Source organism: Lycorma delicatula, chromosome 8 (assembly GCF_047948215.1).
Source record: "Lycorma delicatula isolate Av1 chromosome 8, ASM4794821v1, whole genome shotgun sequence".
Classification (NCBI taxonomy): domain Eukaryota; kingdom Metazoa; phylum Arthropoda; class Insecta; order Hemiptera; family Fulgoridae; genus Lycorma; species Lycorma delicatula.
The window spans coordinates 130,383,652-130,411,492 of NC_134462.1; the positions used below are offsets into that span (position 1 = coordinate 130,383,652).

Here is a 27,841-nt window from a genome sequence, read left to right on the forward strand (position 1 = left end):
CATCATTCAAATGACTGTAAAGAATATTTTACAGAACTCCACCCCATAATAACTGGGGCTGTTTGAACATCTTTAATCTTCAAATAAAATCATGTTCTAACCACAAAAAAACAGAATTAAAAAATTATTTTCAATGCCTTATCAGGCAAGTTGATCTCTGACTTGCAAAAGACAAATCTGGATAAAATTCATTGAAAAGTTACAAAATAAACTTTATAAAAGAAATAAGAATTACTAAAAATAATTATGATAAAAAATTATAATTAATTAGGCTTACCATATTTTTTTGGGTCTAACCCAAGACATATTTTTGAAATTACTTAAGTCTTAATAGTTTACTGAAACATTAAATTTTATTTATTCAGTTATATTTTTCACTAGACGACTTTTTTCAGAAATGGTTTGTTTGTTTTAATTACATCATAAAATTCACAACAAGAAAATTCTGAATTAATTTTAAAATTTAGCAGATACTAAAAGTCTACCCCTTTCTGCAGACCAAATGTTACCTGTAATTGAAAAAACTATCAACTGGAGCAGATATCCCAGGCAAAGACATTGCCAACTCAACCATTTTAGAAATATTACAACATGAAATATCAATCTTTTGAAATCCTTAAAAATTACTTTCCACTTCTCTTCAATAGTATCTAGTACTTTTTCAGAACTTGAACCACAACCTGCCCTTTAGTTTTGAATTACTTGGTTCAACAATGTACATTCATCAAACAGGTCAATAGTTATGGAATCTTTTATAATTTCATTAACAACTTGTGCACTCTCTTCTAAATCGGACCAGGCAATTTCAGTTGCTAAATTTATCCACTGAGATTTACTAGCTTTATAAAAATTGGCTCTCCACAACATCATTATTTTCTTTTAGAGTGCATAGCAATTCTTTGGCAGAAGATGGTATAAATTAGTGGGTTTTTCTTTCCTGAAGTTACAAATTAATTCAGAATATGTCTGAAATGCTTCTGTTGGTGTATAGAATTAATTAGCTTCCTATTTCATTTATAATACATTTCATTATAACTACATTATTAAATAACTGTACAGTACCATATAAAAATTTCAATAACAGTTCACTTCCTAGATTACAAAAAAATCAAATAATAATTTTGGGAATTTGTTACAAGATAAGTATGATAAGTACAATTATGAGTATATATTATAAGTATAAGTATGATTTTAGGCCATCAAAAATGGAAAGAATTGTTTCTATTGCAGGTAACAAACTAAGGAACCTTGTGCTGCTTTGAGATAGTACTTTTTTGTAATTTGTTTCCACAAAATCACAGAACTCTAAGTTTTGTTACTCTTACTGTATATATGTGAAAATATTTATAAATTTTTAAAACAATAACTTCTATGTCCAGGGGTAGAGAATCACATGCTGTTTGTAATGAATTATGTACAATGTGGGATGAACAACCAATTCCGAAAATAGGTCTATTTAAATCAATTTGAACTTTTTTGAACACATTTTCATTCCTTTTTCTTCACACTACCAAAATTACTGTTAGTATTATCAGCAGTATAATAAACGAACTTTTCTTCAAGTTCGTATTTTTTCACACATTGACAAAGATACAGAGTAAAAATTTGAGCAGTTTCACCTGACACTTCATCAAAATTTAAAGTTTAACTTGAATTCCCTCCTCCAGACTGAAATATCTTACAACAATCGGAACAAGTTTTACTTCACTTCTGTTAGAGCTATCCATTGTTACTGTGACATAATTAATGTTTTCCAAAGAATGCAACACATTATCAAATATAAATGGCAAAATAACGTTAACAATAATTGCCTCGGATTTGGTTCTAGCAGATGAAAATTTTGGGTTATATAACTTTTTAACCATTTTAGATGTGCAGTCTGGTGCTTTGAAACTGAGTTCATGTCTAACAGTACGGTATGAAAATGTAGCTTCTTTAGCAGCACACTCCAAATCACTATTATTGTTATTCGCTTCTTTGGCTTTAAAAAAATCTCTTTGCTGAAGCAGTAGCATTAATAGCACTCCTATGTTTAGCTGTTTTCACATGGTCTTCAATATCACCATTTCACCCTTTCCTTTATGTGCAACAGAAAATTCTCCAGTACATAGTGTGCAATAAACAAATTCATTGTTACTGTCAACACACAATTTCAAAAATTTATATTCCTGTTGCTGGTTAACATTAAACACACATTTTCTTTTGCCCATTGCTAAATGATGAGACAGATGAGACAAAAAAACAAATAGAGATAAAATGATAAAAAACAAGTAGTTGAGTTTCTTCACACATGAAAACAAAATAAACACGTTATCCCAGTTGTGTTGCTAAATGACTAAGTAAAAGTTGTGGCAAGAACGGTAGCCACACCTCCGTCAAAATCTATGTCAACACTTGCTCCAAAGTTGGCTGAGAGATACACGGCTGTAAGAGAATGTTTAAAAATGTGATGTTGAACATATAGGTCTAAAATTAAAAAAAATAATCCTAGACAATCATAAAATTCTCAAACCCCGGACAGCATTAAACAACCAGGACTGTCCAGTCTCATCCCGAACGTATGGTAAGCCTATAATTAATAAAATTATTAAAATAGACTGGTGAAAAAGAACATTTTTAGATTATTTATAAAAAATGATTAAAATCTCAATTCGATGACCATTTTGAATAAAACCATCATCAGTAAATACGGAAATAATATGTATAAAAAAATAAAATTAAAAACAAATTAAAAAATTTTAATAAAGCAATAATAGTACATAATTAAAATGAATAAATAATTTTTATGAAGTACTATAAAGAAATATTTTTATCAGTGTATAAAATAAAATATAAAAACATATGCAGACTAAACTGTATTGTTTTTTGATGATCCCAGTTAAAAACTTAAAATTAGCTTAAAAAGTCTTATCAACTGAAAATTGCTACTCAGATTGCTGTACATGACTTAAGCACATTTATTTAAGTTGTGCTCAGCAATCTGATTTGGAGGTTTCAGTTGTTTAGACTTTTTAAACTAACTTTACACTTTTTATTGGGATCAAAAAACAGTACATCTTACTCTTTGGTCAAGTTGTTTTTATTTTTTATTTTTATGCACTGGGTAGAAATATTTGTCATGTCATGTTTCATAAGTATTATTTATTAATTAATTATACATTATTATTTTCTATTGTCTTTATCATTTTTTTATTATTACTTTTACTTTCTCGTCAAGCGCTATAGCTTTAGAAGGGAAAGTATAGTAATCTGTCCAATTTGGGCATATGTGGTTTTAACTGGATATTTACATTTTGACACCTAAGGAACCCAAAAACCAGATGGAAATTTTCTGGATGTTCAGAAGTATGTGTGTCTCTAAATCACTTTATATCTTTAGAACTACTTGACCAATTTTGGTCAGACTACTTTTATGTATGGGGCACTGATGCCATTAAATTCTCAACTTAAAAGGTCACAAGGGGGTGAGACTATAAGGAAAGGTCACTCTCAGTATCTCAAGATTTCGGCTAATTAAGGTCTTATTTTTCTTAGGCGCATTTGTTAACAATTAAAAAATAATATTTCTAAAATTTTTTTTAGCAAAACCTCTTGTCCACCTCAAAAAATTCTCTAAATGAACTAGTGGCTAAGTGGATATACTGTGTCACTAGTGCCTCCTCTCATCACAAAAAGCGCTAGTGTAGCACTGATATGCAGCTGCTGTAGTTTGCTATGTTGTGACATCACAGGTGAGTGGTACAATTAAATAAATGAACAATATTTAAAGTGTAAAATAGTACTTAAAGTGATTGCTAGTACTGTGCGTCACACCTGCATGAATGAAATACGGTAAGCGTGCGTGTTTTAATTGGAATCATTTAATTAAATAAACAAAAAATATTATATTTAAATGAAATTAGAAATATTTTAAGTTAAGTTGTGTGTGTAAGCTATGCATCAGAAAGAAGCCGTATGACGGGAAAGTCCTACAACTGTGTTGTCAGCTTTTTTTTTTTACATATGTACTACTTTTTTATTGTCATTTGATGATAACAACAATTGAGATAGTCAATTAATTTCAGTTGGAAAAATAATTTTTTAATAAACTGCTTTAGTACTACTTTGTTTCATTTACTATTTTACACAGTTCTTCCTTTGTAACCATTACAATTAATACTTAATATTAAATTTATTATAATTATTGTAATTTATATATAACATATTATTAAGTAATAATTAAGTATTGCATAGTTCATAAGTAATACATCTTTTTTAATTAAATTAAAAAAAAAATTGATTATTTATTAACTATTTTTATTATTATAACTATTTTCCAAATTTCACTGAAAATTACCAAATGAAAACTGTTACTTCTATGGAATGAACAGGGAAATAAAACTTAAAATTTAGAAATTATAAAAGAGAAAAAATTCTATTTCTTAAAAAAAAAATATGGGCACCTTAAAATGAACTAACAAAACTATATTGACAAAAAAATTCCTTTGATATAATTACATAATTTTCCATTCTGAAACTATTACAAACCAATTATTTACTTGTAATGAATTTAACAGAATTCAAAGAATGTCGCTTCTAAATACCCTTTCTGATTTATTTTCAACTTTTTAAATTTTATTTGTAATTGATTCCTATTAAATTATCTCTACCTTTCTGGTGATAAACTTAAGTGTATGCTAAAAAAAAAGAGCTACTTGTAAAAGTATTTTCTCATTTTAACACACAGGCTTTGATACTGGTTACTACGTCTTGTATAAGCATTTAAAGTGAGGCATCCTATTCTCCCCTCAATTTTCCATCTGTATATCAGGTCTATTTCTTATCTATTCTACCATTTATTTTTTATTTTTTGTCATACTGAGTAATTATAAAGATTAAATCTGTACCTGAGTAAACGATACTGCAACATTTCAATACAAAATTTACAAATATTTCTATTACTGACAAATAGTGTTAGACGAGGCAAAAACTTACATCATACAGATGTCCTGTAACACACCAGTAGAATGTGAATACCGGATGACAATGGGGGATTTGTAATACATAGAAACTACTTGCATTAAAAAAATACTGAAGGCAGCAGGTTGTTTAATATAAATAAGATAAAATTTATTCAAAAATGACCAATAAATGGATGATTTTAAATAAAACTATGTATTCCAAAACTTTTCTCCTAAACACCTATATTTACTTCCTTGCTTTTTCTATTCAAAATATTTGCAAATATTTGGTTTTGAAAATAATTATAGAAATATACACAGATGCTTCAATTGAAGGGCTCTTTTTAATTTAAAATGGGTTTAAAAAAATTACAATAACATTAGACATAGATTAAAAATGAATTAAACTTGTTAATTACCAGGAACATAATCACGATCTACTTCAGTAAGATCAGCAGGTGTCAATGGCATGCCAGCTAATTGTTTCCATACAAGCTCAGCAAGATTTAAACTTAAAGGACTTCCGGTTCTAATAGCAATTCCCATCAACATACCTACAAACAAGATTAATAAAATGGCAGCTATGTAACAGAAGTTACATATATATTGTATAAATAATACAACTTGATCCACCTAAGTACAAAAATTATAAATTAAATAAGATGACAGTTACCATATCTTACAATAGCGCTTTTGTGGCAACCCACATCTTCAGTTGTAATTTAATTTTTAAGTATTTATATCAAACTACATATTACACTCAAATACAATTAAATATATAAAAAAATGTCTTAATAATATATAAAAAATCTATTTATAAATTAAAATTGAAATTCAAGAATTAAAATATAAAAACTTTTTTAAAAATCACAAATTAAAAGCTATTTTTAAAGATATATAAGTTATAGAAATTAAACATTTTAAAAGTTAAAAACTACATATATAAAAATATGATGTCAGATTTGATATAAAAATAAAATAAAGAGGATAAAATGTTCAAAGTATATTGGCTAGCCAGTATTATAGTACTGTGTGGATTTGAATTAAATTGGATTTATGCATTATCATTAATTTTATTGAAAAAGTGTTGCCATCTACTGCAGTCTTTATAAGTGTGTTACCTTCATATTCTGTTTGCAGGTTGATAAAGTTGTATTTCCTTCTAAATTTATGTACATAAAATTTCTCCTAATTGTCTAAACTTTTATTTATTATTTATATTAAATTTCTTGATTTCCAATACTTCAAAATTGGTTTTGAATATCAGAAATAGAATGTTTGTTGTTAATGAGATGGTCAGCAACATTAGATAAACCCAATTTTCCATTTTTATAGTGTCTAACATGTTCAAGAAATCTGCTTTTAAAAGATCTACTAGTTTTGCCTATTAAATGTGGTCACAGTCATTACATTTTATTTTATAAATTCCACACAAATTGTATAAATTATATGTATCAGTATGATTACTGTTTTTTAAATGTTTTATTATATGGTTATTTGTATTGTATGCAGGTTTAAATTTACTTTTATCAAACCTTTATATTTTCAGCAATAATGTATAGATTATTACGCTTTGATTTAAGGAGAGCACCTAATGAAAACTGCAGAGAAATTGAAAACGACAACATTATACATAAACCCTGTGGAAAAACATAGGGAGCATCAGCTTCCACTTTGCGCACATCAGCTCTGAACCTCGTCTTCTCAGCTGCAGAATATTGTGCACTAATGTGGCTTAACAGCCCTTACGTTCATAGAATTTATGCTCAACTTAATAACACTATGAGAATGATTGCCAGGGTTATCAGGTCTACTCCTGTGGAATGGCTCCCAGTATTGAGCCACATACCGCTCCCAAATCTGCGCTGTATGAACGCTCTTACAAGAGAGTACAAGAAGATTATGGACAATTGAAACCTATCAATGAGAACATTGAGGATGCCAATCATGGTCGCCTTTGATGATCTAGAAAGCCACCTATCAAAACAGCAGTTGCTGCTACGGAGGAAGAATTCAACCTGACTCAAATGCCGCGGGGTTTTGACTTGCCATGTAAGACATGGTCAACGTTAAACAGAATACAAACTCAGCATGGTAGGTGCGCCTATTTCTGTATAAATGAGGTAAAATACCGACGCCCCTTCGCAAGTGTGGTGCAAATCAAACTGTTAAACTCATCACTGAAGTGTGCCCTAGCACAGCTTATGAAGGGACTCCTTAAGATTTCCTGATGGTGACTCCAGAATCAGTAGCTTATATTAATTTGTTAGATGTTTGTTTGTAATTTTTTGCTGTAATTGGTGTTGTGTCTTGGTGCCATACGCTAAATAAATAAATATATAAAATATTTTCTATAATTTATATATTTTTAAAAAAGCTTTTAATTTGTGATTTTTAAAAAAGTATTTATACTTCATTCTTGAATTTCAGTTTTAATTTATAAAAAGATTTTTCATATATTGAGAGACATTTTTATATGTATTTGAGTGTAATATATAGTTTGATATAAACACTTAAAAAGTAAATTACAACTGAAGATGTGGGTTGCCACAAAGTGCAAGATATGATATGAAAAAATAAGTTAAGTGTGATCTTATTTAATTTATAATTTATGTACTTAAAGGGATCAAGTTGTATTATTTATACAATATATATGTAACTTCTGTAATAATCATTATATCAAAAATCGATAACATGTACTAGTTTACAAAAGTAGCATATTTTATAGGATCAAATTAAGGTTACTTGCATAGAGTAACAGCTAATTTTCATATAGCCCTTGGCTTCAGGAAATAAAGGTAAAGAATTTTATCTGATAATCATTTTGAAAGGGTTTACAGTTGTGTTTTAATTAATATAAAAATTTGGTACAAAATTGGTTTGTTATATTTGATTCGAAACACCTGTAAAATGTAGTGTTGTGTAGTATATATACAGGGTGATTCAAAGAAATGGGAAATTAAAAAAAATTAAATAACGTTAATGAAACATTTTTTTTAGAAAATGAATTTTATTTCATGTAATTGTACAAATGTTGCCATTTTAGGATACATACATTTTAGTTTATTTTTTAAAGATAACATCTTGCAGGTGATCTTCTCTTCTATGTAAACACTCACGAAGTCTCTTCATTAAATTGTTCGTGGCTTGACGTAACATCTGAACTGGAATTTCTGCAATTGCTTCTCGGATCTTTGCCTTCAGTTCTTCCGTTGTAGCAGGTCTACTGTGGAACACTTTGCTTTTAAGGTGACCCCACAAAAAGTAATCGCAAGCTGAGATGCTACGTAATCGCATGGCTACGTAACGAGCCGACGTCACTGTAATCGCAAGACCGTTGTCATCCTCAAAAAAATAACACCGTAAGATGACATAGCACACCACACGGGTCACTTTCTGGCTGTGCAACGGTCGCTGGTGTAGCTGCGTAGGATTTTCTTGTGCCCAGTATCTGAAATTTTGATTGTTAACAAATCCACTGAGGTGGAAATGCGCTTCGTCTGACATCCACAATTCGTGAACAAACTCTTCGTCATCATTTATCTTCTGAAGCATTACATTACAGAATTGTGCTCGTACAACTGCTTCGTTCGGTTTCAGTTCCTGGACGATCTGCAACTTGTATGGAGGGAATTGCAAGTCCTTCACTAACATTTTTCGAACACTTGAACTATACAATTGTAAAGATGCTGAGAGACAACGGATTGACTGATGTGGACTTCGTGTAACAGTATCTTGTAAAGCTTGAACATTCTGTGGTGTACGGATGGTTCGCTCACGGCCTGGAGGTTTTTTTCATTGCCGAACCAGTTTTCTCAAAATTAGATATCCGTGTTTTAATTGCATGTGCTGATGGAACACGGTCGTGCCGTCCCAGATTAAAATGATGGCGAAATTCTCTACGCGCTCCCTCCACACTGTCATTGTTTTTGTAAAACGCTTTGATAGCAAATGCACATTGCGCACCACTCCAAGGATTCATGACAACTAAATGACAGGTTAGGTTAGAGAGGCTGGCGCCACTTATCAAGTGGTACCAATCGTCCACGGCTACCAACACAACTTTCAAAATTTCCCCTTTCTTTGAATCAGCCTGTATAAAGTGCTACCCAAAGTTTCCTAATATATAACACTTAATAGAGTCACATCATAATTGTTTCGTACTAGCCATTGTCCATCACCCTCAAAACACGTATTCCACTACTTCTGCCATGAACAGAATGCATCCAGAAAATCTTTTTTGTGTATATTTCCAGCATCACCTGCAATTCTTCTTGTATCTCCTCTTTTATTTCAAATCTTTGCCCCTTCAATTTGGGAAAGAGAAAGAATGCAAAGCCAAGATAGATAAATATGTTGGATGAGGAACAACCGCCATGTTGTTTTTTTTTACCAAAAATTGCTACATCATGAAAGCAGTATGTGGCACCATGTATTGGCATAGTGAAGGAACCAGTCATTCCTCTGACATTTCCTTCTCGTATCTTTGTGAATAACCTGATCAGTATCAAAAAACAAATCTATAAAGATGTAATGTTGCTTTTTCTTGGCGGGCTTACTTTGCCAAAGGTACTCATAAAGATGGGACATTTCTACTGAGATGATTTGTGCTTAGTTTCAGGGTCATATTTCTGAACCTTATTTTCATCTCATGTGACGACCTTAGAAAGGAAATCCACAAAAAAAATTTGATGCATATTTAAATTTTTAAATAATAATAATAATTAGTAATTATATAGTATAAGTAAAAAAAAAAAAAAATTATAGATGACATTTCTCTAGCAAGAATTTTGTTACAACATTCTTGAGCATATTAACATAATAGAAAAGAGGGTTTTTAATTTAATTTTGTTTTATTTACACAACCTTTTTACATCTTCATGAAAATATTTTCTGTTTTACTAAAAACAGAAAACAGTTTATGGTAACTGAAATAACTTTTGTTATGAAATTCAAATTGTTTCTCTGTAAAACTAATAAAACAATATTTTTTTCTTTTCATGTCTTTAGCTACCATGGGCCCAAATGGTGTAAAAAGTTTAACTTGGTGTAAATTGGTTCAAATGGTGTAAATTGTTCCAAAATTTAACTCATATCTTAGAACATTTATTAAAGAAATCAAATAAATACTTTTTGTTTTTTAACCTTATTTCTTGTACGTGACAATAATATTTTAGACATTTACTCAAATCTTTCAACTGTGAATTAAATCTTTTTTCCTGTGTAAAATGTTCATCCTGCTAACCATTCACATTCTGTAAGAGATAAATTATGGTGTAAATGGATGAAATTAAAGAAAACCTCAAATTTTGGTTTTATTTTTTTCATTGCAATCAGGCAGTTGGATAAGGAGGTATTATGAACTGAAACTGTCTGTTGTCAAGTCTTTGCTTTTGCTTTTGAGCGTTTTTTCAAACCTCTATCTTGATTGGACTCACCTGGAAAATTGTCAAGTTTTTTCATTTTTTCAAGGTATCAAGTAGTTCAGTACTAGGTTTGAAGTTTCCAGGGTGGCTTGAAGTGGTTAATTTTTCATTAGACTTTTTCATTTTGTTTTTACAGAATTTTTTTCATGCATTTCCCTAACATATTATTTTTTTTAATTACACCCTTTACAGTAACATAATCTGTGTTAAAAAGAAATTCATAACAGTTAAATCACTGTAATTCAAATCTCAAAGGATAATATTTATTTTTTTTCAATTTAGGGAGTTTTCTATTAAGAGAGGTAAAATAATGAAACTCAAAAATTGTACAGAAAAATTTTTATAATTTAATAAAAATTTATGTTAATCTATAATAATGTACTACGGTACTAAATTATGTTAAGAAAATACAAAATGTTTATTATTATCATCACCACCACCACCACCATCTTGTACTTCGCTTGAACTTTCAAAAAATGTTTGAAGGTTATTTATTGCCGATTTCACGTCTTTTGCTGTAATTGTAATTTCTACTTGTTTAGTTTCGTCTTCTTCATCGGAATCCTAATGAATGATTGAATGTGACATAGATGCAATGATATCATCATCGGTTAGAGTGACACTAACTGTAATATAATCATCAAAGTTTATGAACAAATCAAATGTAATTTTGTCCATACTAATGTTAAAGTTTTTACAAATTCTTCTGAAATTGAGAAAGGGTGTACAAATTCACCTTGATTTTTTCCAGATGAAAATCTACAAATTTTGAACCAATTAACAATTGTTTCTGGGCAGACATTCCTCCATGCTTTGTCAGCCAAGAAATAAGACCAGATATTACTCATCATAGAAGGCACTGTGCACGTAGTTCTGTTGTTGAGTACTCCAGCGATCGGCTACAGAAATAAAAAAAAATGATTAAAACATAATTATTTAAAATAAATATATATATTATTTTTTAATATTTAAAAAAAATAATGATTAACATTAGGTATGCAGTATCAGATAGAATTCACAGTTGACACTAATGATCGCTGTACACTATTAAACTGAATTCTATAGAAGACATTCCTATGACTACAAGGTGTGTATCTGGTAATGAGCCAAGTTTTCTGTACTTAATGTAACTTAACTAGGACAAATTCCTAGATAGGAATATGATTTTTATTATAGATTACATACAGTAGGTTTCTTGGATACAACAGGAACTGTGCTCCAATGTTACGTCCAGATTATAGATAAATAATCTAACATTTGTTACAAAATTATATAATAAAAATTTTGTGTACAGTGCTTGATTAGCTTATTTATCTCAAAATCTTTCTGCAATGACCCATGATAGTTCATCTGACTACTTGGAAGTGTCAGTTAATTTCTACAGTTAAAGAATGTTCCATATATATATATATATATATATATATATATATATATTTCATTTTATTAGCCACCAATTTTGTTATGATTATTTAACATTAACTAAGTATATTTTTTTTCCAAACAAAATATTTAGTAGTTAATGTTATTTTGTATCGTTTTATTTTTTGTTTAATTGTGATTAGTAATCAAAATGTATTTTTTATTGTTATTTTAATTAAGGAACTTTGATATAGTAATTTTTGTAATAGTATTTTAAGTTATATTTTGAATACAATATTTTTGTCATCCTAGATGTATAGTATATACTAACTACTATACATGTTATTACCATTTACCATTGATGGGAATTTAAACACCATTTATAATATAGTATATATATATATATATGCATAAATATGACACGATATAGAGTTGCCATTTGTATATAATTTATGTGTACATAGTTACCTACATGTGTATTAAAAATAAAACTGTAATTGATTGGTATTGCATTATGTTATTGTTACATTAAATCGACTTCTTTTACTAAGAAAAAAAAATTGTTTGTAATTTTTGCAGTATATTAAAAAAATTAAAATTTTATTATTTATTTGAACATAAGATCTTTTATTAAATCATAGAATATATATGTGGAATGTAAGTATATTGCGTTTTGATTCATGTTATTTATGTAATATAATTGTTACGTTTTCACCCCCTCTTGACGTCAGTCAAGGTTTGCTGAAACGTAGCGGTGGCTAGGATGCCCACGGGAACAGTTAAAGAATTTTCCAATAATGTAACATATATATTATGGGTGCCCATGGCTACAGTTAAAGAATGTTCCAATAATGTAACATATATATTATGGGTGCCCACGGCTACAGTTAAAGAATGTTCCAATAATGTAACATATATATATATATATATAATGATTATTTAACATAATAGAAGGACCAAAAAATGTGTTGTGACGTTGACGGGACACCTTTGGGACAACCTTGTTATGGTAGATTTGAGTGAGAGTGGACTGTATGTGTTTGTAGGTGATGAATGAAGACAACACCTTGTTGATTACTGAAGGATTGTTTAACTGTACACCGTCTTGGCGGTTTAAAATAATTTTGTAACATAACACTTGTAACTTATAACTTAACGTTAAAGATAGCAAACATAAATTAAATAAAACTTAAAGTAATGAACAAGAATTGAGAGAGTCCATCCAGATGTAACCGCCTTGGGTCAGGTATGAGTGCAGACTGATAGAAGACGCTATGTACAGTGCTCGAGAGAGCAGCTTGTGGTGTGATAGTCTGGTGACCGTAGTTTGCCATGGGCACCCTAGCCACCACTAGTTTTCAGCACCCAACGGTAAGAGGGGGTGAAAACGTAACAATATTGCTAGAAAAATGTTTATTTCCATTTTTTATCTAAACTATCTGATTGGCATAAATTAAACTGTTTGCATTATAGTCAAGCAGAAAAAAGTAACTTTAAAACAGGAGATTGTTTGCAAGTGCAAAAGTGATTTGAAAAGAATTTTCAACAAATGTCTGTTAACAAACTAGACGGACATTTGTTGGTTTTAATATCATAATGTTTAAGTTATCAATTTCAATACTAAACATTTTATGTTAATTAGTTTCTTAAGTAACTATTTAAATTAAATTTAAAGTACTGTGTGTTTCAAATGAATATCGGTATTTTAAAGCAATGTAATAATCTGTTAAGTTTCACATATGTTGATTAATTATACTTGAAATGAAAAAGCAACCCATAAACGTTTTCTTGTACCTTCTGCTTGAAAGTGCTAGTAGCAAAGATTGCAACCCCAACAGATAGTGTTCTGTGTTTTGCAGTTTGTAAAGTGTGAATCTATAATTACTGTTCAACGTGTTTCCATGTGAAGTTCCGTTGTGATTCTCCTGAGTGTGGCAACAATCCTGTATTTGTAAACAAAATTGAATGTTTTTAATGCTGTATCCCGACAGGAAGTTTATGGGCCATTGTTTTTTGAGGAAGCAAGTTGTCTGGAATCTATCTTAATTTTTCACAAACTTTTCTCTTTCCAGAACTGCAGTATGAACTGCAGAACTGCAGAATTTTATTTGTCAAGATGGTACAAATCTCGCTAGCATACCTTACGTGATTGGTTGAATGAAATTTTCCCTGACTGCTGGAGTGGTCACAAGGGACCAGATGGCATTGTTTGCCGTGGCCTTCACGTTTGCCCAATTCGACTCTGTGCAATTTTATTCTTGGGTTTTTATAAAGGATCAATTTTATGTGCCATGTCACCGTGTTACTAGCTGACCTACCTGACTTGAGACACAGAATTGAAGCAGCTGTCTCACATCAATTACTTCAGACTTGCTGATTAAAGTATGGGATGAATTCTGTTGTCTGGATGTGTGCTATGTGATGAATTGTGCTTACATTGAAAATTTATAGGAAAAACCTTTGAGTGCTCTTTCATTTCATGTATAATTTATCAAAGTAAGTAAAACTTAATTAATAATACATAACTTTAAAACCTTTCAAAATTCATTTTGAAACACACAGTGTAACTGATAATTTGTTTAACTTTATACGATTATTTAATCTCACTATTTGAAGGTTATGTTTATCTAATTCTTGAATATAATTACCTGAAATTCATTAAAGTATTAATTTTCTTTGATTTAGATATTCATGAAGCGATTATAAATCTTTTACAGTATTTAGTAAGGGAATGTTTTACTTCCATCTTAATGTCGTATATATGTTAACAACACTCCTGTGTTTCTTTTTTTTACGTCGTTAATATAAATAAGAAATAAAAGGGAGACCTTATATGAACCAGTTTTAAGAAATTAAATATTTTAAAAATTAGAAATTAAATATATTATTTTCTTCTCTTATTTCATAGTGAATTTATTATTTTCATGGATTTGTTGATATAATTTAATAAAAATCACCCGAAATATGTGATTTTTTACTGTTGTCAAGTGTTTTTTTTTCATAATTTTAATATTTTTTATAAAAACACCTCTAAAAATAACCATTAACCATAAATGCATTATGTTTGTTTAAACAAACTTTTGATTTTACATTACATTTTATTCAGGGAGGGGGATGTATTTAATTATGTTTATACTATTTTTTATATATATAGTTTTTTTTTGTATGATTTCACCATATAAGTTTGAAGAGTGTGCGTGGGAACTGGAGTTTTTTGTAGTGTATAAAAAATGCCATTCCTGACCAGGATTTTAACTCAGGACCTCTTGATGGAAGGTCGAGGTGCTACCAATCTGCCACGTAGATTGACAGATATAATTTGATGTTTTAATTTTAAAGTTTTTATTTTTTAATTGTAAAAGAATATCTCAGTTCATTAACTTCTTTATAAAAGTACAGACTTTTTTTTTATCAAAGTTTATTGTAATTAATATGTTTGTAATGATCTGTAGATCGATAGATAATGTTTTGAATGCTGCCAAGGGAAATTGACTGAATTTCTCTGTTGATGTGTTTGTCCTTGTGTTGTTGTATTCATATTTGTGTTCTTATATGTAATATTATGTATGTGTTGCTTTCTGTAAACTAGTTTGTAAAATCTATGTTACATTTTTTTTTAAATTTTTTATATAATACGCATTTTTTGTGTTTGTTTACAATGATAGGTATGTGTGTTATTTTTGTACATGTATTGTATAGTAATCATTACTAATTAATGTATGTAATTAAAAAGAGTAATTAGATATTGTTTAATTTTCTTTATGGATGAAAAATATCAGAATACTATAAAATTTGTGATTTTAGCTCGTTTCAGCATCTTAAGTTTTCTCGCACTCCTCTGTCATTTTGGTTGATATTATTCTGTTTCCCAACTAAACAAATTATTATTTTTTTTAGCCATATGTTGTTTATAATTCATTTTTAATCTGTAATTTTTGAATTTAAGTTATATGGATTTAATTCTTAGATTTCAAATTCTATCCCCATCTCTAAACAACAAAATACACGATTCGCTACCATAATTTAAGTAATACGATAATGGTTTTGTAAATAATTCATTAACTCATCACAAAAGAAAAATATTTTCTTTGAAGAGTTTAAAAATTCAATTTTCAGTCCCTATAAAAAAGGATTTTGCGTGGGTTTGTTTGTTGTATATGCTTACATTTTTATTTTAGCTTCTATTTGTGCAGAGTGGACCGATGGTAGTGCACCAGGTGGCTCGAACGATTCATTCATTCAAACGATTTATCTAAAATTATATTTGTGTTTTGGGGATAAAAAACAAAAACACTTGTGTTAGAGCTGTGTTAAAAAATCACAAGTCAAGAAACGGCTAAAAATGTTCAGGATTTTAAAGCTTTTTGTTACAAAAGTTTTTGTTGTTGTTAGTACGCTAAATTAATGAACGTTATTTAGTTGCAATTGGAAAAAATATTTAACAAAATCAATTGTAATAAATCATTTCCATGGCAGGTCTTAGGCCCACCTTTTTCCTCATATATTATATTAAACTTTGTCTTTTATGTATTAACCTTGAGAGTTGAAATTTATTTAAAGAAATAATTTAGGAATTACAACAAATAACACTAGTTTGTATAATAGGAATTTGCGCAAATAACTACTGATGTATTAAAAAAAATCTTTTTTTTTTGCAACAATGAAGTTGTAATTGATTTTACAGCTGAAAATTAAAAAAAAATAATTGTAAAAAACTGTGTAGTTCATTTTCATTTTGAACAATATTATGTCATGAAGAATGAATAAAACCAATAAATGAACTTTGGTGTTATTAAGAATTTTTTTTTCATGAAATATTTTAAACAACAACGTAAGCATGTATTGGGCTTTATAAAAAGAAAATAACAGTTTTAAACAAGCATAATTAAATGTGTTAACATTTTCTTATGTTTTCCTTTAATGTGGAATCAAATCTTTGTTTTACAAACCAGCAGTAGTCAGCTATAATACTGAATTCCTTCTGCCCAGTATTTAGTCCATAATGTTCTTATGAAATGTCTCTCCATGTTCACTGCTAACTGTACCAAAATTTCTTGAAAAGAAATCTGTATACAAATGTAGAAAATGCATTTTTTAGTAAAACTGATATCCTGTGACTTATTACAACATAACAATTGCTTCTGTGTTTTTTTTTTCTTTTTTATTACCTAAAAATTCTTTTACCATTTTCACAAACAATTTCCATGTTGTTAACTCCTTGTAGTTTAGTGTTCCTTCAAAAGCTAGGTGTTGAATCGGTTATTTATGTCAGATCCAGTAAATACACCCTCTTTAAGTTTGGCTTTACTTAATTGTGAAAAAGGTCTTTTAAATGTTTGAAGCATTTATCCCCTCTTAGCTTTTATTTATTTTGTTTTTTATTTAAACAGAATGCTGTGTGTTGCTCTGCTGTACCATAAACATAAAAAGAACAGCAATATCTGTTTACCCAACTTTAAGGCCCACTAATATAGTCTTCAAATCCCAATAACCCTGCCAATTAAACTGTTTGTATGAGGTCTGTTCAGAGAATAATTGAACTTTTTTTAATAAAACCTAAGCTGGTTGCTTGATCAATTAAAAAAAAAAAAACTGAAACTTACCCACTTGTTCCTACATGTCTTCAGAACTTAAAATTAACTTTTTTAAATTTTTTATTTAAGCAGCTTAGCTGTGGCAGCCATTTTTGATGCGGTGCACACACCTATTTTTGTTATTGTAACAACAGTTTATAGAAAAATCATAACTAAAAAGCTATTGGTCCTGGATGGATGACAAAAAAGCAATTCATTCAAATTTTCTCAAGGTAGAATGGTCCAGTGGTTTATTTACCTATTTCTCTTTTCTATGAGAAAATTACCAATAGTGAGTTGAACATGAAAAACGGTGAAAAATCACTTTTGGTAATTTTTCTCAAGAGGCAGGGATGGCATACACAGTTTGAATTATTTTTTTACTATGTAGGTATATGTTAGTAATTTTACCATAAATAATATTAATGGTGATCACTTACCCCTAAACATTTATGAATTTTTAAAAACAAATTTTTTTTTAAATTCTAATTTGCACAACCTGCAATGTTTTTGTAGATGTTTAAGGCAAATAAAAAGGTTTCTTGTGTATTGTACCAATAAAAAACTTATAACCTCTCAAAAATCATGAAAAAATGTTAAAAGCGATACCATTTGGACTCTCTAAATAGGTGCACCTGTTATAACATGAACACTGTAGTTGAATGGTTCAAACAAGTCTATTTCAACTATAATAATAAGTATAAAAATATTAAAGTGCCAAGAAAGCATGAGACCCCCTTGGAGCACTTATTTAGCAAGTCAAAAATTTAGTTTAAATATCGCTTTTAACAGGTATTTCATGATTTTTGAGAGGTTATAAGTTTTTTATTGGTACAATACACAAGAAACCTTTTTATTTGCCATAAACATCTACAAAAACACTGCAAGTTGTGCAAATTTGAGATTTTTGTCACCATCAGAGTTATTTGAAACCAAAATCTGAATTTTTAGAAAAAAATTAGTTTTCAAAAATTCATAAAAATTTAGGGGTAAGTATATCACAATTAATATTATTTATGGTAAAACTACCAACATATACCTACATATAAAAAAAGAATTCAAACTGTGTATGCCAACCATGCCTCTAGAAAAAAATTATCAAAAGTGAAATTTCACAGTTCATGTTCAAGTTTATTGGCAATTTTCTCATAGGAAGAAGAGAGATAGGTAAATAAACCAACGACCAGTCTTTTACCTTGAGAAAATATGAATAAATAAATTGCTTTTTGTTTTATCCTTCCAGGACTTCAAATGGACTGACCCTTATAATAAGGAACTTTACTTATCTTATAGCATGTTTATGCACTTGGCTGAAACTTTATTATAGTATGCATGTTTTAGGGAAACCAACAAAACCAATTATTTAGCAAATTTATAACCACAGGTAAATATATTCATTACTTCTACAATCATGTGGATCAGATCTACAAACCCACCCACTTAATATAGAGAATGTTGGTACTTACATATTAACGCCACCGCAGCTACAGCTTTATTTAAAAACAAAGTAGTCAATCGGATTTCGGTGAAAAATGGGCCGATATAGAGTTTAACATAGATTCAAAACAGTCTCTTTATTAATTTTAATAAATATATTTTAACCAAACTTAACCTACGCTCGCTTCACTCGCTAAGCTTGACTAATTAACAGGAGTGTTTTGATTATTTAAATAATAAATAATTGCAATAATTACTGAATTTTTTAAATAAATACTCAAAAAATTACGGTGACTAATTATGGTGTTAATTAGTCAAGGTTAGCAAGCGTAGGTTTAGTTGGTTAAATTATATTTATAAAATAAATAAAAATAAATAACCATTTATTAAAATTAAAAAAGAGACTGTTCATTTTCCACCGAAATCTGATTGACTACTTTGTTTTTAAATAAAGCTGTAGCTGCGGTGGTGTTAATACGTAAGTACCAGAATGCTGGGCTGAAGGTATCCAAAACTAATCACCTATATTTAGAAAACCGATTGTAATATCTTAAATATAGGCTCCGATAGGATATATCTCACGATTTGTTCAGTAAACTATCATAGTCAGCAGAATATGCATGTGCAGACAAGCCGACTCCAATGTAATTGCAGTTAGTCAAGATGTCTATCCGACAACAAAAGTTTCAGCTTTGGTTAACATAGTTTCAATCAGTTACATGTATTCAATGGCTTGTACAAAATGAATGGAATGACATTGGTCATAAGCGCACCATTTGCGAGCGTACAACTTACAACTCCGTCACATTAAGCCAGATGATCAGCACCAATGTTGCAAAGGTAATGCACTGTATCAAAAACAATTCTTATTATATCGATATTTTATTTAGTGATGAAGCAACTTTTCATATTTCAGGATAGATAATTGTCAAATTTACACCATACAATAATTAAAAATGAAAGAGACACACTGAATGTCAATGTCTGGTTATGACAGAACAAAAATTGTATCATCAGGCTTTTCTTTTTTATTTTTATGGAGCCCACTGTGACAGGACACATGCACATCAACATGCTTGAGAACATGCTGTTCCTCAGATCCCTGCACGATTCAGTATTCAACAAAATGGTGCTCAACCACATTTTTATCAGGATATTCCCCAGAAGTTGGATCAGATATGGAGTCCCACGTAGATCTCTCTGATCACTTCTCTGGACGTTTTTTCTTGGGGTTTTATTAAAAGTTGTATCAAAGAAAAAGTTTGAGATTTGGACGATTTAAACAAAAAAATTGTTGAAAGTGTTTGTGTAATAATACCACTCGTGCTCCTAAACACTTTTTCTTGTTTAGCCTCCAGGAATTCCCGTTCAGGTATTACTTCAGAGGATGATATGTATGTGTGTAAATGAGGTGTAGTCTTATACAGTCTCAATTCGACCATTCCTGAGATCTGTGGTTAATTGAAACCCAACTACCAAAGAACACGGTATTCACGATCTAGTATTCAAATCCGTATAAAAGTCTTTACCAGGACTTGAATGCTGGAACTCTTGACTTCGAAATAAACTGATTTGGGAAGACATGTTCACGATTAGACCAACCTGGTGGGTTGCCCCTAAAAACACCTGGCAAGAGTTAGATTAACATCTAGACATCTGCCAAGCTACAAAACTTGATGTTGACTAATCTACACTAAAACATGGTGAGTTGCTGTGTTCATTAAAAAAAAATATATATAAGTAAAATTATACTGACTGGTTCTCTTAATATAACCTATATCTTTGGATACTTTTAGTGCAGACAACTGATTATAGTGCCTTTGTTAAACTAATTAGAAAAGCAAATTTCTACACACTGCATTTCTTGTACATATTACTGTTTTTTTCTTACAATGCAGATATATTCTTAATTTTTATTTAATTTTACTGGGTTTTTTGTTTTACTTATCCATTTTTTACCCGTTATACATTAAAATGATATGGATATTAGAGAATTATGTAATTAACTTCTTTTAAATTATCTTTTCCATTTATCCAGCTTTGGCTTTGCAGAGGTCCATATTTCTTTCTTTTTCCTGTTTAGCCTCCGGTAACTACCATTTAGATAATACTTCAAAGGATGAATGAGGATGATATGTATGAGTGTGAATGAAGTGTAGTCTTGTACATTCTCAGTTCGACCATACCTGAGATGTGTGGTTAATTGAAACCCAACCACCAAAGAACACCGGTACCACGATCTAGTATTCAAGTCCGTGTAAAAATAGCTGGCTTTACTAGGACTTGAATGCTGGAACTCTCGACTTCCAAATCTGCTGATTTGGGAAGACGCGTTCACCGCTAGACCAACCCGGTGGGTCTTGCAGAAGTCCAAATGGATATCTGGTATTCCACTGTATGCAAAATCTAATGCACTTACCGCTTCATTTTCAACTGTTAAATTTTCTGATCTAACTAAGTTGGTCTCTTCAATTGCTAAAGGATCTTTCTCAATATCACCATTAATAATATCCAACGATTCTTCTTTCGGTTGTACTAAATCCACTTCCTGTATTAAAAAACAAAAAATGAATGTTACAAAGAAAATGTTTATGATTTTTTGTATAGTTTATAACATAAAAATAAATTGTACCTCTAATTATAATTATTAGGTTAAGACTTTAATGTGCCAGGTTTTGTATGGGAAAACCTGAAAAACATTCATTTAATATTATCATCCAAATTTAAATGTTAAAAATGCTGCTACTCACTTTATAGATTATTCTACAAAATGTAAAACTGTTGCGTTAATTATCCTAATTTAGCTTTTTTCTATTCTTACTAAAATTAGTTTTAATATTGCTTATGGTGAAATTTTTTATTGTGATAATTATCATTTACCTTTAGAGAAAACATTTCCTAACATATTTATCACAGTTACCGTAGTTTGATGATCAGATAATAAAAATATAAATTTCAAAATATAAACATTTATTAAATAAATAAGAGTTTGTTCTAAATAATAATTGTTTATTTTTTATATCGCCACATAAGCTCAAAGCTTTTGCATGGAACACGGAAATGGAATTTTGTAGCATAAGAAAAATACCATGCTTCAGTGGGATATATTAAAAATATTCTTGATTGCCATGCACCAAACTACTTATAAAATAAATGACATTTCCAAAGCGGTTTTCTACAGTTATCACTATCATTAATAAAAAAAAGTTCTGTAAGCTTAATAAACAACATAAATTACTTATTATTAAGAATAGTTTAAGAACAAAGTACATGCAACTGTCTTAGTTATAAAGATTTATTAAGTTATACTGTTAAAGTTAAGGAACCTTTTTATCTAATGATTGCAAAAATTTTTTAAATTTGCTAATAAAAATGACAATGGTAAATCTCATCCATGTCATATGCATTTTGAAAATGAGTATGCTGATATGGGTGCTGATATTATAGAACCTTTTGCTAAAAAATGTTGGTAGTGTCTACACTAACAATGATTTTTCCTAGACTACAATTATGTTTAACTGTGATGATCGCTGCAGTAATAATATTTTAACTGAGAATAATGTTGTAGAAGTCATTTGCTAACTTGATGTTAATTCTTTTACGTATCTAGAACACATCCTCTTTTAGTGAAGAAATGCTCTGCCAATTTTGTAGTTTTAAAAACTAATCTCTTCAGTCATCCTTTAAATACTGTTCTTTTTCCTAGATGTTGAAAAATTTGCTACATATGCGTTAAACATCAATAATTATCACACTATCAGCAATGCAATGTTTTTTCAAAACTCTTAAATAAGTTATTTTTTGTATACAATAATATTTCCAATAATAGCAATAGCTCATAACAATCGTAAACATCTTACCAACATGATGTTACATTTTTATTGACTGACAATCTACTATAATGAACTTAAGAATTTTCACTTCAATTTATTTATAGTTATACAAAAAAAAAATTCCATACTTGAATATTACATTAATAACTTCAAATAATCCCTGATGATGACGAAGTGACTCTGAAAGCGCTAGAATACTTATATTAAAAACTGTTGGTAAGTGGAAATATTATTTTATACAAAAACTATATTAATACAAACGGTGTCAAATGCTTAGAAAATTAAATGTAGGTTATTTTGTATGAAAAAGACACCTTGTATAAAAATTTATAGTTCCTGAACAACATGGTTATTTGGAAGATAAATTTACACAAATGTGTATGTGTATATGGAAGACACCATTGATGTGCTAAATGAGGTTATTTTGATGCAATTTACATCGATTTTTGTTGTGCGTTTGATGTAGTTAACATCAAATTACAAATTCTTAAAGAAAATAATGAGAATGGGAAAAGAGGATGGAAGAAGTTGGAAGATGAAAAAAGTCAAAATTTTGCAATCGTCTTTGTTGTTATTAATTTTACATTTTTGCTCTCTTTTAGTCCCACCAGTAAATAAAATTAGGTCAGAAATTGAAAGGAATTGTAATTAACTGCTTAGCCTTTGCTGACGATATTACAATTTTCTTGAAGAAACTTAAAAAGAACAAGTAAACCACCTAAAATAATTTGCAGGGAAAATAAGGCTAAAAACATCTTTCAAAAAGGCACAATTCATAATCAACAAAGATTCCTCCAAATTCCTAAAAACAAAATATGGAAAAATCAATAAAGTCAACAAATTTAAATATATGGGGAAAATAACAAATTAATGGTTTATATAAACAAGTGAAACGAACAAGAATGAGAAAAATAAAATAAGCCTACCAACTAACAAAAGATATTTTCAACAAAATGAACATCTCAATAGATGCCAAACTCAGGCGATCTCAGGTACTCAGGTAATCTAGCCAAAGGACCTGTTTGCATATTAAGATGCATCTTCAATTTGAAATCAGATGAAATAAATCCAATAGAAAAAGAAAGTAAAACTTAAGAGAAAAATCCTAGGACCAACAAGAATACAAGAAAGTGGATGCAAATTAGACTAACTTTTTAATACTCTCAGTAAAATGTGATTTGTCCAGGTCTGAAAAATAAGTGGTGTCTCAGCTTTGATTTCAACGTTTAACGTAAACCTGAAGAAACTGTTTATTTCTTCGGCTTTGGGAAGAGGATGTAAATTCTAGAAGCCAAATCTCATGAATATGGTGCAAGAGGAAGCATTTGAAATGTAGGTTGTAAAGTTTTGCAGCAACAATCTGAGACGAGTGTTCAGATGCATTACCGTGGTGAAAGAACATTTTCATTTATATAATTAATGTTAAAATAGTACTTCAAAAGCAATCTGGGAAAATAATAAAAGAAGTCGGGCAAAACACATTTTGAATGAAATATATTAGGCCAAACTTAATTTGAACATGTTGTTTATTAGGTAGTACATTTTTAATACTATTCAAAAAACTCTGTAAAGACATAAATTATTCCAAACAGGCCTGTAAAACAATTCATATTACTTGCGTATGAAAAAAATAAAAATGAAGGGCAAGAAAATGTCCTAAGTTTTAGAATAATAGACCAAACAATTCAAAATCCGCTGGAAATCCGCTTAAAATTAAATAAATTAATGATTACATTATGTTACAATAGTTTCATACTTTTAATTAAATTCACATTATTAATTACATATTAAATATATTGTCTAGCTAGATTTAGTAATGCTATCTCTTCAACATTTTAAAGGAAAGTAAAGATTCATACATTAATAATTTTAATAATAATTAAGATCAGCTGGTTCATTAAAAATTAAGAAGACATATGTTTACATTTAAGCAAAGAGTACGAAGAAAACAATTGAATCTGAACATACTGACCATCAAAAAATGGTTATTTTTTCTTGTAATATCATATTAATATAAGGTACATAAATGTTATACTAGAATATTACATTATAATATCAATATATAACATTTATGATCGTAATATAAATCACATTAATAAGTTACAATATCAATCAAAGTAATTATTTTAATAATATTCTCAATTAGTAACATGTGAAGTATTTTTTTTTATTTTAAATAAATATTAAATTATCAGGCACTGGCAGCAAACACAACTTGCGCACAGGTTTTTGAAGCTGACCATTAATAGTCTTTAAATCGACGACTCGAACTAATTGGTAATGAACTTAGTTAACGGACTTAGTTAACTTAGCTAATGGACACAAAGTAATTTATAGTTATAATTTTTCGCGTCTCATTTCATTTTTATAATCGATTTTGTCACCTCGGTAACGCGGTAGAGACTGACTGATATACTGAAAGTCACGGATTTGATTCTCGATTTGGACACCGGATCACAGTTTGTTTAGCCAGGTTTCACATTTAAAAAGTAAGAGTAAACTGAGAGTCTCGGGTTCAGTTCTCGGTTTAGAATTAGTATTTTCTCAATAATTACATACGTATAATGCTTATGAGAAAACGTAAAGTTGCATTTTTTAAAAATATTTTTAAATTGTTGTATTTTTTTAATTTACTAAAAATCACATCCTATAAAATTTCACACTTTTCACTTTCTATCGCGTGTGTTTTTTTATTTCGATTCTTTTAAATTTATAAGTTAATGTTATTACTACTTTAGCTCGCATCAACTAATCACCTCGCCGGTCGCCGAGGTAGAGTAGCAATGTTTACTCTCTTATCCGAAAGGTCCGGGTTCGTATCCCGGTCAGTCCTGAAATTTTAATTCACTTCAAAATTTCAGTTCCATACTTCCATACGCAACCTCCAACCTAATATTGTGAATATTTAACAATAATAAATTATCGAATTTAAATAGCATTATCGTTTCTGCGAGCAGAACAAGAACTCGTCAAGCTGAAGACGAAATTAATTAAAAATTTCGTTAATTAATTTCCGGTTCTTATATCGTTACAACTTTTTAACCGTTCTTTGTTCAAAAATAAATTTTGGAATTATTTTTAAAGAAGTTTAAATTTGTTGTATTAAATTTATATTTAATTTTTATAGTTTGATTACAGTTAGTGCATTAGTCCATATGTGTAATACTTGTCTGAGTTTTGTGCATTAAAAAAATAATCATTAATTAAAGATTCGATTATAAAAATGTTATTAATTGCACGCGTAATCCTTATAAAAAAATTAATAAATTTAGACGTTACATCAAAAATATTGATGTAATGAAATTTGGGGGGGGGGGTCGATTCTCGATTTTAAAAATACTTATTTAGGTATCACCTATTAAAAAAAGAATGACAAGTTGAAAGTCGCGATTTCGATTCTCGGTTTCAGCACAAAATTACGTACTTAATGTTAATAAATATTAAAAAACGTTAACAATATACTTGAACACTCAGAACACAGTTTTATATTATTTAACAGTTTCGTTAAAGAAGTAAAATAAAAAGGCCGGAGGGTGTGAGAAAGTAATGAACCGAACGGCTTTATTTTATTCAGTATTGTAAATTCGTTAGTTATGAATTTTGTTAAAATGCGCTTTACGCACATGAGCGTGTACGGGACGGCAGCTGCAGTTTAACCTTGGACACAGCTGTTGTTTGATAGAGAAGGTTAATAACCTCTCATAGCAACAGGATTGTAGACAGCACGTAGCCGAGTTATCTCGCACTAAATTAAACTAATATTTTTAACCGGTTCTTTTTTTTATTAATTTATTTTACTCGAATTGACAACATACAACATATGTACATTTTTTTCTTTTCGTCAGGGTCAACCGTTACGTATTACTTCACAGGATGAGATGAAATGATAATTTTGTCGCGTGTGAAAATGCCATGACTGACCGGGATTCGTACCCGGGACTTCAGGATAAAAGGCCAAGACATTACCATTCACGCCACGGATGCCGCAAACGTTACTTACTACTCAAGCATTTTTTTTTTACATTTTTTTTTTTCACGTTTGACTTTTGATAAAAATGTAAGATAATGCCAAGCGTAAACGGAAATCGAACCCAGAATTATTTACTGTACAAAAGGAAGGAATTGAGACGAACTTCAGATAAAATGTCACCCTCAATGTTTTAACAATATATATGAGTAAGAGTTATATAAAAATAATGTGTGTGTGCGCGCGCGCGTCCTCCATTATTCTTTAATTACGCAACAGCCTCAAAACTTAACAAAATATTTTTTGTACAACGCGGTTCCATTCTTTTGATTTCATCGACCCAAAAATGTAAGGGAAGATTATTTTTTTACAGAAATTTTACTGCATTAGAAACTGTCAGGTCAATTGAGGCGGTTAACAGTCAACAGATAATACGTTTTACAATGGCAACAGGACGCAATTTTCTGTTTATTTTTTTAGTACTACCATTCCGGTTGACAAAAAATGTACATTTCATTTTACTTTATCAGATTAAATGTATCACGTAACTGACTTATATCCGAAAGGTTATGGATACGAATCCCGTTAATTTTTTACGTACGATAATATTTATCTACTTCACTGTCATATTAAAAAAACAAGAATTTTAAGTTTGGTCATTGAGCCTGTAGTGGTTAAACGAAGAAATAAGCATCGACTTATATAATATAAAAATAGAAATGTGTTAAACAGCGCCATGTACGGAATCCAGTCAGTTTTCCCTTTCTTATTGGACGTGAATACATTCGCATAAGAAACTTTATCGAGTTGCATTCTTTCTTTACTGTCTATCCGAACTCGAGATACTAATTTTTATATAAAAATAACAAAATGGCCGACGGGGGAGAAAGAAGGAAAAATCGTAATTTTTTCAAAGGATATTTTTTGTTTACGAAAATGTATAGCCAGCCCACCATCTTAGAAACACTATATATATATAAACTTTTGAGCTGACGATGGTTTCAGGGTCTGGAAAATGTGAAATGCGAAAATGTCGAAATTTTCCGGAATTCTAATCATATATCCATTACAATAAGTAGCTTCCTTATAAAATCCACTTAAAACATTAGATTGTCCAAAAATATAATGATAAAATTATTTTGTAATTTGGGGGGTTTTACCCATTTACAACCCCTTAAAATTGGATAATTCATTCGGTTAAAAATCATTTCGAATGGACTTACATGCAAGTGGAGATTCATTTTCATTTTCAAGTTGAATAACACTGTGTGGCCAAATATGAAGCACAAGTGATCCCATACGTTAC

General features: G+C 29.6%; 1 protein-coding gene across 1 annotated transcript in view; it reads right to left on the reverse strand.

Annotated features, from left to right (window-relative positions):
- Window positions 1-10,690: 10,690 nt before the first annotated feature.
- LOC142328911 (uncharacterized) overlaps window positions 10,691-27,841 on the reverse strand; it is a 40,637-nt gene continuing 23,486 nt past the window's right edge. The window contains exons 2-3 of the mRNA XM_075373065.1: window positions 21,155-21,283; window positions 10,691-11,265 (exon numbers count right to left, since the gene is read on the reverse strand). Of these exons, the coding sequence (XP_075229180.1) occupies window positions 11,014-11,265; window positions 21,155-21,283 (381 nt within the window). The 3' untranslated portion in view covers window positions 10,691-11,013. The remainder of the gene's footprint in view (window positions 11,266-21,154; window positions 21,284-27,841) is intronic.